Source organism: Taudactylus pleione, unplaced genomic scaffold (genome assembly GCF_031769625.1).
Source record: "Taudactylus pleione unplaced genomic scaffold, aTauple2 ptg000171l, whole genome shotgun sequence".
Lineage (NCBI taxonomy): Eukaryota > Metazoa > Chordata > Amphibia > Anura > Myobatrachidae > Taudactylus > Taudactylus pleione.
The window spans coordinates 453,319-465,864 of NW_028284573.1; the positions used below are offsets into that span (position 1 = coordinate 453,319).

General features: G+C 47.4%; 1 protein-coding gene across 7 annotated transcripts in view; it reads right to left on the minus strand.

The window, feature by feature from the left end:
- The window catches only part of EVL (Enah/Vasp-like), a 185,251-nt gene that overhangs the window by 42,448 nt on the left and 130,257 nt on the right, over positions 1-12,546 (minus strand). For all 7 annotated transcript variants that reach the window (XM_088475396.1, XM_088475395.1, XM_088475390.1 and 4 more), the window contains exon 4: positions 2,302-2,374. In XM_088475396.1, coding sequence (XP_088331522.1) covers positions 2,302-2,374 — 73 coding nt within the window. The remainder of the gene's footprint in view (positions 1-2,301; positions 2,375-12,546) is intronic.

Consider the following 12,546-nt stretch of genomic DNA (forward strand, 5'->3'; position numbering starts at 1 on the left):
CTAAACTGCGTTGCTGGGAGTATAGGACACAGGGCCTGATTCAGAGCCGGACGCTATTTGCGGACGGTCGTTCCAAAAAAGGGGCCGGCTATTTAAATTGAGCGCTCGCTCTTTGCGGTTTGTTGATGCCTCTATGTCTGAGCGAGCGAACGAAAAATGCACTCGCTGTTTTGTAAAGACGCCCCCTAGCCGTTCGCATCACACGTCATCTCCGGTATTTATTAGATTAATCGAGTACATCGAAAGGCGTCTGAACTGCTCGTAGGTTTTTCTTTCTGCTATCACTGCGAGCAGTTCAGGCTAAAAGACAAACAAGTAACGTGGTTGATGACGCTCCTTTACTAATTATGCGCTACCATTAAACGCCTTTTTTACCGTTAGGCACGCCTGCGTTCGGATCTCCACTCCCTCGTTTTCAAGCACCTTCCCGTTACCACCCACAAACGGTACATTCTGTCAATCAAATTAGCAGCCCCTCGCTGTTTTTCCGATCGCAATGACTGGTTTGCGCATGCGCATTACGACCCATACGCATGCGCAGTTGTAAGAACATCGCTCAGAGCGAACGAGCGGTTCTGAATCAGGCCCTTAGCCCACATGACTGCAAGCCAGCGAGACAAGACAGCCAACTCCCCTGTGATAGATACAGAGCGCTCGGTACAGCTGTCTGGCCTGTGTCAGGGTGCCGCAGCTATAGTCTGAAGCTGTTCTATGGTAGCAGGGGCCTGTGCGGTTTAGGAGATTCATTTGTTTCATGTATGTAAGAAGCGAGGCTCTGAAAGGTGCTATTATAACTCACATGCCACGTACTGTGCCAGGAAGGAAGAGGTTAACCACCCCGGCATAGGCAGCGATCATAACACTGCTAGTAATCTTAAGTCACAGTCTTCTATTCCACAGCCCCCAATTCCCAACTGCCCCCTCCTCCCCGTAGCAAGCCAGAGAAGCGTTTCCATGTAACTCTCTGACTACCTGCCTCATGTCAGAGACAGGGCTGTCACGTCAGCCATATAATAGGAGACGCGTGCTGCAGGTCTGCATCAGATCATACACTAATAATGGTTACTGTACGTAAAGTGACCTGGGTCATACTAAGTAATGGAGGGTTCTGATATGTACGGAAACCCCATGGTTTATGTAAATATCCGCTGTTTGCATGCACAAGACCCGTTCTGCGCCTTTATGGACGATTGCACGGTCGCTCGCAGTCCCCCCTTAGCCGCAGTAAGATGGGCGGGGTGGAGACCGGGAGCCGTTGTACAAAACGGGGGCTCTGTAGGCGTGCTAACTCCAGGGTCTACGATGCCGGACCCAGACTTCATGGACCTGGCAGAGGGGTTCCGATGGCAGGCTGACTAAGCTTCGGATCCGCAGCGGCATCTACGGACGCTGCCCTCATGACTTAAAACTTTTAAGTCGTAAAAGAGTTTGGATGGAAAATGGGGTCAGTCCCAGGAATACGGAGGCACATGGGAGGCCTAAGAGCAGGCAGCGTGCGCTGTCCGTGTACTTCAGCTACGCTCTGTTCAGCCGTTAGTGAACAGAATAGGATGCAGCTGAAACGGAGCTATAAAATGGGATCATTAATCCCTATACGCATAGTGTAAGGCAGGGGTCTTCAACCTTGGCAATCCAGCTGCTGTGGAACAACATGTCCCAGCATGCACTGCCGTAGTTTTAGCATGCGGTTATATCAAAAAAGGTGGCAGTGCATGCTGGGATGTGGCAGTGAGGAAGTGACGGAGCGTGAAATGACTCTGCATCGCCCGTCCCTGCACACGCCGGGCTCCAGAGCATGCACTCAGAGAAAACACGTAAGATGCATCCAAACTCTGCGTCAGAGTATATCTTCAGAAATCCACGCATTAAAGTGAACTATACACCTATATAGAGCGGAGGCTGTCATTCTGCAAGCTGGACAACATTCATGAGAACGTGGACATTCAATGCATTAGGAACCAGTGACATCACTGAGGCATGAGGCATTATCTCTATCAAAAGGCCAAACTGAGTAACTGAGGCATGTGAGACAAGGGGGGCGTGGCCACATTCCTGTGGGGGGCGTGTCTAGGTGACGATGCCCTGAACACATCACACTTGCACATGTGACCAGGAAACACCTCCTAGCAGTCGGGACTAAAGTCCAGAACCTGGTCAGTTGGGCGCCATGCTTCTGTGACCGTGACTGCGCTGCGATGACATCGCCGATTCCTAGCGAGCTGATAGGCTGCCCTGTCAGGAATACTCGGTTCACTGGACAATATGGCTTCCTCCACGTGCCCTTTAGTCCGTCCCTCTCACCTTCTTTGTATTTCCATTTCATCCGGCGAGGGGCCATTCTGGATGCTCGGGGTTTGGCGCTGAGCTGCAGGGCCTGGAGGCGAAGATATAAAACAAAAAGCATATAAATAAAAAGCATTACAAAATAAATCACAGGAAATTGTTATGAACCTAAACAGTGCGAACCCCCCTCCATTTCTATAAATGGCTCCCCTGTGAATGAAATGTGGGACTTCCCTGGAAACCCTTCTTGGCGCACACCAGGGAATTACAGCGCACACTACACTATACTTGGCATCCAGGCTTCAGATAAGAAGAAACCTCGTGTGTGCGAATGGCCCACAGAATACACAACCTGAGTGACGAGTGTTGTACAAGAATTCTCAAGACAAAGCGGACCTGGGCGCTGAAATCAATACGAGTCTGCGTCCTCCTATGCCAGGCTTACATGAAGTTGTACCCTATGGGGGAGAGGAGGTCCTTCTGACCACTGGCAGATACAGAGAGGGCAGGCCTCCTACAGCCGTACATTGATGTGCTGGCATCTTCCTTTGCCTGCTTCTCAGATGCAGCCGCACAGTGATTGGTGTACAGCTCGGGTCATTCACCAATCAGTGTGCAGACCTCTGCTAAGCCTGGACCCGCCTCTATAGCTAATACGCATTCATTTGATTAATAGGCCACCTCCCTGCCCTTCTGTACAAGCGGGGTCCTAATACCACCCCCCAGAGCTGGGGCCTAGGTTGCGGATGGAAATCTATTACCAGGCTCTCTATAAAACTTTGCTATGGGACCCAGTAATTGTGTCTCATGCATCTGCCTTCAGAGTTTTGGCTTCTGCCCTGCACAGAGTGATAACATAAAACTATGGGGTCTAATGGACCAAAGGTACATAACCCCTACATTATTTAAATACAGTAACTTTGCAGGGCTTAGGGCTGACTTGCCCACTCTCCCTAAATGTCTGGGAGACTCCCCCGAAATTCAAGGAGTCCCGAGGGTCCAGGGTCTTGATGACGAGATGTGCAGGAAATTGCGTGCTTGTGGCCTTGCCCCCTTCTGCTGCAAGTCGCGGTATTGAGCAGAGGGGCCACACTAACTGCACCTCCCACCAGTGTATGACCGCCGCCATCTCCCAGTGGGCAGCAGCTACGATTTGGGGCTTCTGCATATTAATTATAGCCCCCTCCTCATGACGACTATTACTGACGGCAGCCCTCACTGGAGGCCTATTGCAATACTTTCTCAGGCAAAGCAAGGGGAAGCCTATATATCATTGGACAGCATTGACACAAGTACCACCACTGTCCTCCGATGGGTGGCACCATCTCAGGGTGGCATTATTTCTTTGATAAATTGCAGTGATAGATAGTCTTCATTGAAGAGTCCAGAATATGGGTAAAGGTCGACAATGTCTAGATAGACACCAGATGTTAGACAGGCAATAGGTCGAAAGGGACAAAAGGTTGACATGGAAGAAGGTCAACAGGTACAAATGGTTAACAGGTTCAATAGGTCGACACAAAAATGGTTGACACACAAATGGTAGACATATTTTTTTTTGTCTTCTAACCCTCCCCTTGGTGCCTAACCCTAACCCTCCCTTCAAGTGCCTAATCCTAACCAGCCTCTTGGTGTCTAACCCTTCCTCCTGGTGCCTAACCCTAACCGTCCCTTCTAATGCCTGACCCTAACCGTCCCTTCTAATGCCTGACCCTAACCGTCCCTTCAAATGCCTAACCCTAACCGTCCCTTCTAATGCCTGACCCTAACCGTCCCTTCTAATGCCTGACCCTAACCGTCCCTTCTAATGCCTGACCCTAACCGTCCCTTCAAATGCCTAACCCTAACCGTCCCTTCTAATGCCTGACCCTAACCGTCCCTTCTAATGCCTGACCCTAACCGTCCCTTCAAATGCCTTACCCTAACCGTCCCTTCTAATGCCTGACCCTAACCGTCCCTTCTAATGCCTGACCCTAACCGTCCCTTCAAATGCCTAACCCTAACCGTCCCTTCTAATGCCTGACCCTAACCGTCCCTTCTAATGCCTGACTCTAACCGTCCCTTCAAATGCCTTACCCTAACCGTCCCTTCTAATGCCTGACCCTAACCGTCCCTTCAAATGCCTTACCCTAACCGTCCCTTCTAATGCCTGACCCTAACCGTCCCTTCTAATGCCTGACCCTAACCGTCCCTTCTAATGCCTGCCCCTAACCGTCCCTTCAAATGCCTGACCCTAACCACCCTCTTGGTGTCTAACCCGCCCTCCTGGTGCCTAACGCTGTCAGGGTAGGTGCCTGATCCTAACTGTCCCTTCTAATCCCTAAAGCTAGGTACACGTAAAGATTTTCTGTCCAACCATCCAACTAGTTGACATATGGGAGTAACTGATGATCAGCAATTTGCTCCTAAATGCCAGAAAACAGATGAAAATGACATCAGACAAGTTTGTTAAATGTTTGACCTAAACAATTTGTTCAAACAACAGTTTTTGTCCATTTTCCGGCGTTTGGGAGCAAATTGCTGATTGTCATTTGCTTTCATACCTTACCGGATTTTCATTCCAACCAATCAACTAGTTGGATGGTTGGACAGAAAATCTTTGTGTGTGTACCCAGCCTTACCCTAACCCTCCGGTAACTGCCTGACCCTAACCCTCCCTCCTGGTGCCAAACCCTAACCCTCCAGTAACTGCCTAACCCTAGATCTAACCCTTAAAAAAAAAAAAAGTGTCGACCATTTGTGTGTCAACCTTTTGTCCCTGTTGATCTTTTGTCTGTCTAACACAGTGTTTCCCAACCTCAGTCCTCAAGGCACACTAACAGTCCAGGTTTTAGTGATATCCATGCTTAAGCACAGATGGTTAAATCAAACTAACTGCTGTACTAATTAAGACACCTGTGCTCAAGTATGGTTATCCTTAAAACCTGGACTGGAAAGGTGCCCATACATCTGACCGGTATTTCCGCGGTCCTGCGTCGCGATAGGAAATGCCGTTCTGCCGGGTGGAAACGCCAGCCAGCCAACATCGAGGGTCAGCGATCCGTGGCAGGATCGCTGAAATATTACATGTTAAATGTCCCCGATTTGACGTTCACGATAATTTTTTGATCGCGATCGTCAAATCGGGAAAATCCAACATATTGGATTTCCTGCGATCCCACGATGCCGGGCTGCAGCATCGCGGGATCGCGGCAATCCATCGCTGATGGACGGGCCCCATTAGTGTGCCTTGAAGAACGTGGCTGGGAACCCCTGGTCTAACATACGGTGTCTATCTAGACATTGTCCACCTTTTAATTGTCTACCTACAGTATAGTCCTGATACCTCAGACTATACATAATCTGTGCTAAAGCAGGAGCAAGCAAAGAACATTTATAAGCTTAATGTTGCTCCTTTACTATAGTACATTGTCTGAGCATGTAGGAATTTCCACTGACTGGCTCCTAGTCATTAGCCGGAGGGGGCACAGATGTGTTATTAATTTTTGCACGTTTCCAGGACAGAGATACATCAGAGGACATTAATAGGTTTTCCTTCATCTCTCACAATATTACCAGGATATTAGCATAATCTCTCACAACCCTAACCGTCAAGTATAAGATGGTGAAGATAGAATAAAGAAAAGTACTTATATAGAAGACAAACATGTTATCATATGCCCGTCTGCTGCACTGATTTTGCTGGTGCGGAGGAATATATAACAGCTGCCCTAGTTAGTCTGACATGCCGTCACCAATAAGGAGGATAATTCTCACATCAGACAAGAGATTCCCACATCAGACTGCAAAATGCTACTTGTTTCTTGCCCATTCTGCATGGCACGGCTACACGTTTGCCGACTGCCGGGCTGGTGCAATTACAGGACCAGTACACGCCAAAACGGACAATTTCAGATCTAAACAATGCAAGTAAACTACATTTAGGGAGAGATTTATCAAATCTTGGAAAGAGATAAAGTACCAACCAATCAGCTTCTGTCATTTTACAGGCTGTTCCATATTATACACTATTAAGTAGGGTGCCAATCTGTGGCTAATGATCTGCTATGGAACCACAATAAATGTTGGGACTTGTAGTTGCACAGCAGCTGGAATTTTGCAATAATTCACAATACTAAGTTATGAACTAATGCTGGAGTATGTTCTATTCTTTTATAATATATATTATTATATCAGAGGGAGATTCAGGGGCTATTGTAGAGATGGATGCATTATACAGCAAAAACACAGGTGTAAAATACAGCCTAAAAAAAAGAAAAAAAACACATTTTGTGCAGGTTATATGTGCCAGATTCTCACCAGGAGAGAACAGTAGTATATGCGCCAGATTCTCACCAGGAGAGAACAGTAGTAAATGCGCCAGATTCTCACCAGGAGAGAACAGTAGTATATTCACCAGATTCTCACCAGGAGAGAACAGTAGTATATTCACCAGATTCTCACCAGGAGAGAACAGTAGTATATTCACCAGATTCTCACCAGGAGAGAACAGTAGTATATGCACCAGATTCTCACCAGGAGAGAACAGTAGTATATGCACCAGATTCTCACCAGGAGAGAACAGTAGTATATGCGCCAGATTCTCACCAGGAGAGAACAGTAGTATATGCGCCAGATTCTCACCAGGAGAGAACAGTAGTATATGCGCCAGATTCTCACCAGGAGAGAACAGTAGTATATGCACCAGATTCTCACCAGGAGAGAACAGTAGTATATTCACCAGATTCTCACCAGGAGAGAACAGTAGTATATGCACCAGATTCTCACCAGGAGAGAACAGTAGTATATGCACCAGATTCTCACAAGGAGAGAACAGTAGTATATGCGCCAGATTCTCACCAGGAGGAACAGTAGTATATGCGCCAGATTCTCACCAGGAGAGAACAGTAGTATATGCGCCAGATTCTCACCAGAAGAGAACAGTAGTATATGCGCCAGATTCTCACCAGGAGAGAACAGTAGTATATGCGCCAGATTCTCACCAGGAGAGAACAGTAGTATATGCGCCAGATTCTCACCAGGAGAGAACAGTAGTATATGCGCCAGATTCTCACCAGGAGAGAACAGTAGTATATGTGCCAGATTCTCACCAGGAGAGAACAGTAGTATATGCGCCAGATTCTCACCAGGAGAGAACAGTAGTAAATGCGCCAGATTCTCACCAGGAGAGAACAGTAGTATATGCACCAGATTCTCACCAGGAGAGAACAGTAGTATATTCACCAGATTCTCACCAGGAGAGAACAGTAGTATATGCACCAGATTCTCACCAGGAGAGAACAGTAGTATATGCACCAGATTCTCACCAGGAGAGAACAGTAGTATATGCGCCAGATTCTCACCAGGAGAGAACAGTAGTATATGCGCCAGATTCTCACCAGGAGAGAACAGTAGTATATGCGCCAGATTCTCACCAGAAGAGAACAGTAGTATATGCGCCAGATTCTCACCAGGAGAGAACAGTAGTATATGCGCCAGATTCTCACCAGGAGAGAACAGTAGTATATGCGCCAGATTCTCACCAGGAGAGAACAGTAGTATATGCGCCAGAGTCTCACCATGAGAGAACAGTAGTATATGCGCCAGATTCTCACCAGGAGAGAACAGTAGTATATGCGCCAGATTCTCACCAGGAGAGAACAGTAGTATATGCGCCAGAGTCTCACCATGAGAGAACAGTAGTATATGCGCCAGATTCTCACCAGGAGAGAACAGTAGTATATGCGCCAGATTCTCACCAGGAGAGAACAGTAGTATATGTGCCTGATTCTCACCAGGAGGGAACAGTAGTATATGCGCCAGATTCTCACCAGGAGAGAACAGTAGTATATGCGCCAGATTCTCACCAGGAGAGAACAGTAGTATATTCACCAGATTCTCACCAGGAGAGAACAGTAGTATATGCACCAGATTCTCACCAGGAGAGAACAGTAGTATATGCACCAGATTCTCACCAGGAGAGAACAGTAGTATATGCGCCAGATTCTCACCAGGAGAGAACAGTAGTATATTCACCAGATTCTCACCAGGAGAGAACAGTAGTATATGCGCCAGATTCTCACCAGGAGAGAACAGTAGTATATGCGCCAGATTCTCACCAGGAGAGAACAGTAGTATATGCGCCAGATTCTCACCAGGAGAGAACAGTAGTATATGCGCCAGAGTCTCACCATGAGAGAACAGTAGTATATGCGCCAGATTCTCACCAGGAGAGAACAGTAGTATATGCGCCAGATTCTCACCAGGAGAGAACAGTAGTATATGCGCCAGAGTCTCACCATGAGAGAACAGTAGTATATGCGCCAGATTCTCACCAGGAGAGAACAGTAGTATATGCGCCAGATTCTCACCAGGAGAGAACAGTAGTATATGTGCCAGAGTCTCACCAGGAGAGAACAGTAGTATATGTGCCAGATTCTCACCAGGAGGGAACAGTAGTATATGCGCCAGATTCTCACCAGGAGGGAACAGTAGTATATGCGCCAGATTCTCACCAGGAGAGAACAGTAGTATATGCGCCAGATTCTCACCAGGAGAGAACAGTAGTATATGCGCCAGATTCTCACCAGGAGAGAACAGTAGTATATGCACCAGATTCTCACCAGGAGAGAACAGTAGTATATGCACCAGATTCTCACCAGGAGAGAACAGTAGTATATGCGCCAGATTCTCACCAGGAGAGAACAGTAGTATATGCGCCAGATTCTCACCAGGAGAGAACAGTAGTATATGCGCCAGATTCTCACCAGGAGAGAACAGTAGTATATGCGCCAGAGTCTCACCATGAGAGAACAGTAGTATATGCGCCAGATTCTCACCAGGAGAGAACAGTAGTATATGCGCCAGATTCTGACCAGGAGAGAACAGTAGTATATGCGCCAGAGTCTCACCATGAGAGAACAGTAGTATATGCGCCAGATTCTCACCAGGAGAGAACAGTAGTATATGCGCCAGATTCTCACCAGGAGAGAACAGTAGTATATGTGCCAGAGTCTCACCAGGAGAGAACAGTAGTATATGTGCCAGATTCTCACCAGGAGGAACAGTAGTATATGCGCCAGATTCTCACCAGGAGGGAACAGTAGTATATGCGCCAGATTCTCACCAGAAGAGAACAGTAGTATATGCGCCAGATTCTCACCAGGAGAGAACAGTAGTATATGCGCCAGATTCTCACCAGGAGAGAACAGTAGTATATTCACCAGATTCTCACCAGGAGAGAACAGTAGTATATGCGCCAGATTCTCACCAGGAGAGAACAGTAGTATATGCGCCAGATTCTCACCAGGAGAGAACAGTAGTATATGCGCCAGATTCTCACCAGGAGAGAACAGTAGTATATGCGCCAGATTCTCACCAGGAGAGAACAGTAGTATATGCGCCAGATTCTCACCAGGAGAGAACAGTAGTATATGCACCAGATTCTCACCAGGAGAGAACAGTAGTATATGCGCCAGATTCTCACCAGGAGAGAACAGTAGTATATGCGCCAGATTCTCACCAGGAGAGAACAGTAGTATATGCACCAGAGTCTCACCATGAGAGAACAGTAGTATATGTGCCATATTCTCACCAGGAGAGAACAGTAGTATATGCGCCAGAGTCTCACCAGGAGAGAACAGTAGTATATGCGCCAGATTCTCACCAGGAGGGAACAGTAGTATATGCGCCAGATTCTCACCAGGAGAGAACAGTAGTATATGCGCCAGATTCTCACCAGGAGAGAACAGTAGTATATGCGCCAGATTCTCACCAGGAGAGAACAGTAGTATATGCGCCAGATTCTCACCAGGAGAGAACAGTAGTATATGCACCAGATTCTCACCAGGAGAGAACAGTAGTATATCCGCCAGATTCTCACCAGGAGAGAACAGTAGTATATGCGCCAGATTCTCACCAGGAGAGAACAGTAGTATATGTGCCAGAGTCTCACCAGGAGAGAACAGTAGTATATGCGCCAGATTCTCACCAGGAGGGAACAGTAGTATATGCGCCAGATTCTCACCAGGAGAGAACAGTAGTATATGCGCCAGATTCTCACCAGGAGAGAACAGTAGTATATGCGCCAGATTCTCACCAGGAGAGAACAGTAGTATATGTACCAGACTCTCACCAGGAGAGAACAGTAGTATATGCACCAGATTCTCATCAGGAGAGAACAGTAGTATATGCACCAGATTCTCACCAGGAGAGAACAGTAGTATATGCGCCAGATTCTCACCAGGAGAGAACAGTAGTATATGCGCCAGATTCTCAGCAGGAGAGAACAGTAGTATATGCGCCAGATTCTCACCAGGAGAGAACAGTAGTATATGCGCCAGATTCTCACCAGGAGAGAACAGTAGTATATGCGCCAGATTCTCACCAGGAGAGAACAGTAGTATATGCACCAGATTCTCACCAGGAGAGAACAGTAGTATATGCGCCAGATTCTCACCAGGAGAGAACAGTAGTATATGCGCCAGATTTTCACCAGGAGAGAACAGTAGTATATGCACCAGAGTCTCACCATGAGAGAACAGTAGTATATGTGCCATATTCTCACCAGGAGAGAACAGTAGTATATGCGCCAGAGTCTCACCAGGAGAGAACAGTAGTATATGCGCCAGATTCTCACCAGGAGGGAACAGTAGTATATGCGCCAGATTCTCACCAGGAGAGAACAGTAGTATATGCACCAGATTCTCACCAGGAGAGAACAGTAGTATATGTGCCTGGGTTACACCAGGAGAGAACAGTAGTATATGCGCCAGATTCTCACCAGGAGAGAACAGTAGTATATGCGCCAGATTCTCACCAGAAGAGAACAGTAGTATATGCGCCAGATTCTCACCAGGAGAGAACAGTAGTATATGCGCCAGATTCTCACCAGGAGAGAGCAGTAGTATATGTGCCTGGGTTACACCAGGAGAGAACAGTAGTATATGTGCCTGGGATACACCAGGAGAGAACAGTAGTATATGCGCCAGATTCTCACCAGGAGAGAACAGTAGTATATGTGCCTGGGTTACACCAGGAGAGAACAGTAGTATATGCGCCAGATTCTCACCAGGAGAGAACAGTAGTATATGCGCCAGATTCTCACCAGGAGAGAACAGTAGTATATGCGCCAGATTCTCACCAGGAGAGAACAGTAGTATATGCGCCAGATTCTCACCAGGAGAGAACAGTAGTATATGCACCAGATTCTCACCAGGAGAGAACAGTAGTATATGCGCCAGATTCTCACCAGGAGAGAACAGTAGTATATGCGCCAGATTTTCACCAGGAGAGAACAGTAGTATATGCACCAGAGTCTCACCATGAGAGAACAGTAGTATATGTGCCATATTCTCACCAGGAGAGAACAGTAGTATATGTGCCAGAGTCTCACCAGGAGGGAACAGTAGTATATGCGCCAGATTCTCACCAGGAGAGAACAGCAGTATATGCACCAGATTCTCACCAGGAGGGAACAGTAGTATATGTGCCAGATTCTCACCAGGAGAGAACAGTAGTATATGCACCAGATTCTCACCAGGAGAGAACAGTAGTATATGCGCCAGATTCTCACCAGGAGGGAACAGTAGTATATGTGCCAGAGTTTCACCAGGAGAGAACAGTAGTATATGTGCCTGGGTTACACCAGGAGAGAACAGTAGTATATGTGCCTGGGTTACACCAGGAGAGAACAGTAGTATATGTGCCTGGGTTACACCAGGAGAGAACAGTAGTATATGTGCCTGGGTTACACCAGGAGAGAACAGTAGTGTATGTGCCTGGGTTACACCAGGAGAGAGCAGTAGTATATGTGCCTGGGTCACACCAGGAGAGAACAGTAGTGTATGTGCCTGGGTCACACCACGAGAGAACAGTAGTGTATGTGCCTGGGTTACACCAGGAGAGAACAGTAGTATATGTGCCTGGGTTACGCCAGGAGAGAACAGTAGTATATGTGCCTGGGTTACGCCAGGAGAGAACAGTAGTATATGTGCCTGGGTTACACCAGGAGAGAACAGTAGTGTATGTGCCTGGGTTACACCAGGAGAGAGCAGTAGTATATGTGCCTGGGTCACACCAGGAGAGAACAGTAGTGTATGTGCCTGGGTCACACCAGGAGAGAACAGTAGTATATGCGCCTGGGTTACACCAGGAGAGAACAGTAGTATATGTGCCTGGGTTACACCAGGAGAGAACAGTAGTATATGTGCCTGGGTTACACCAGGAGAGAACAGTAGTATATGTGCCTGGGTTACGCCAGGAGAGAACAGTAGTATATGTGCC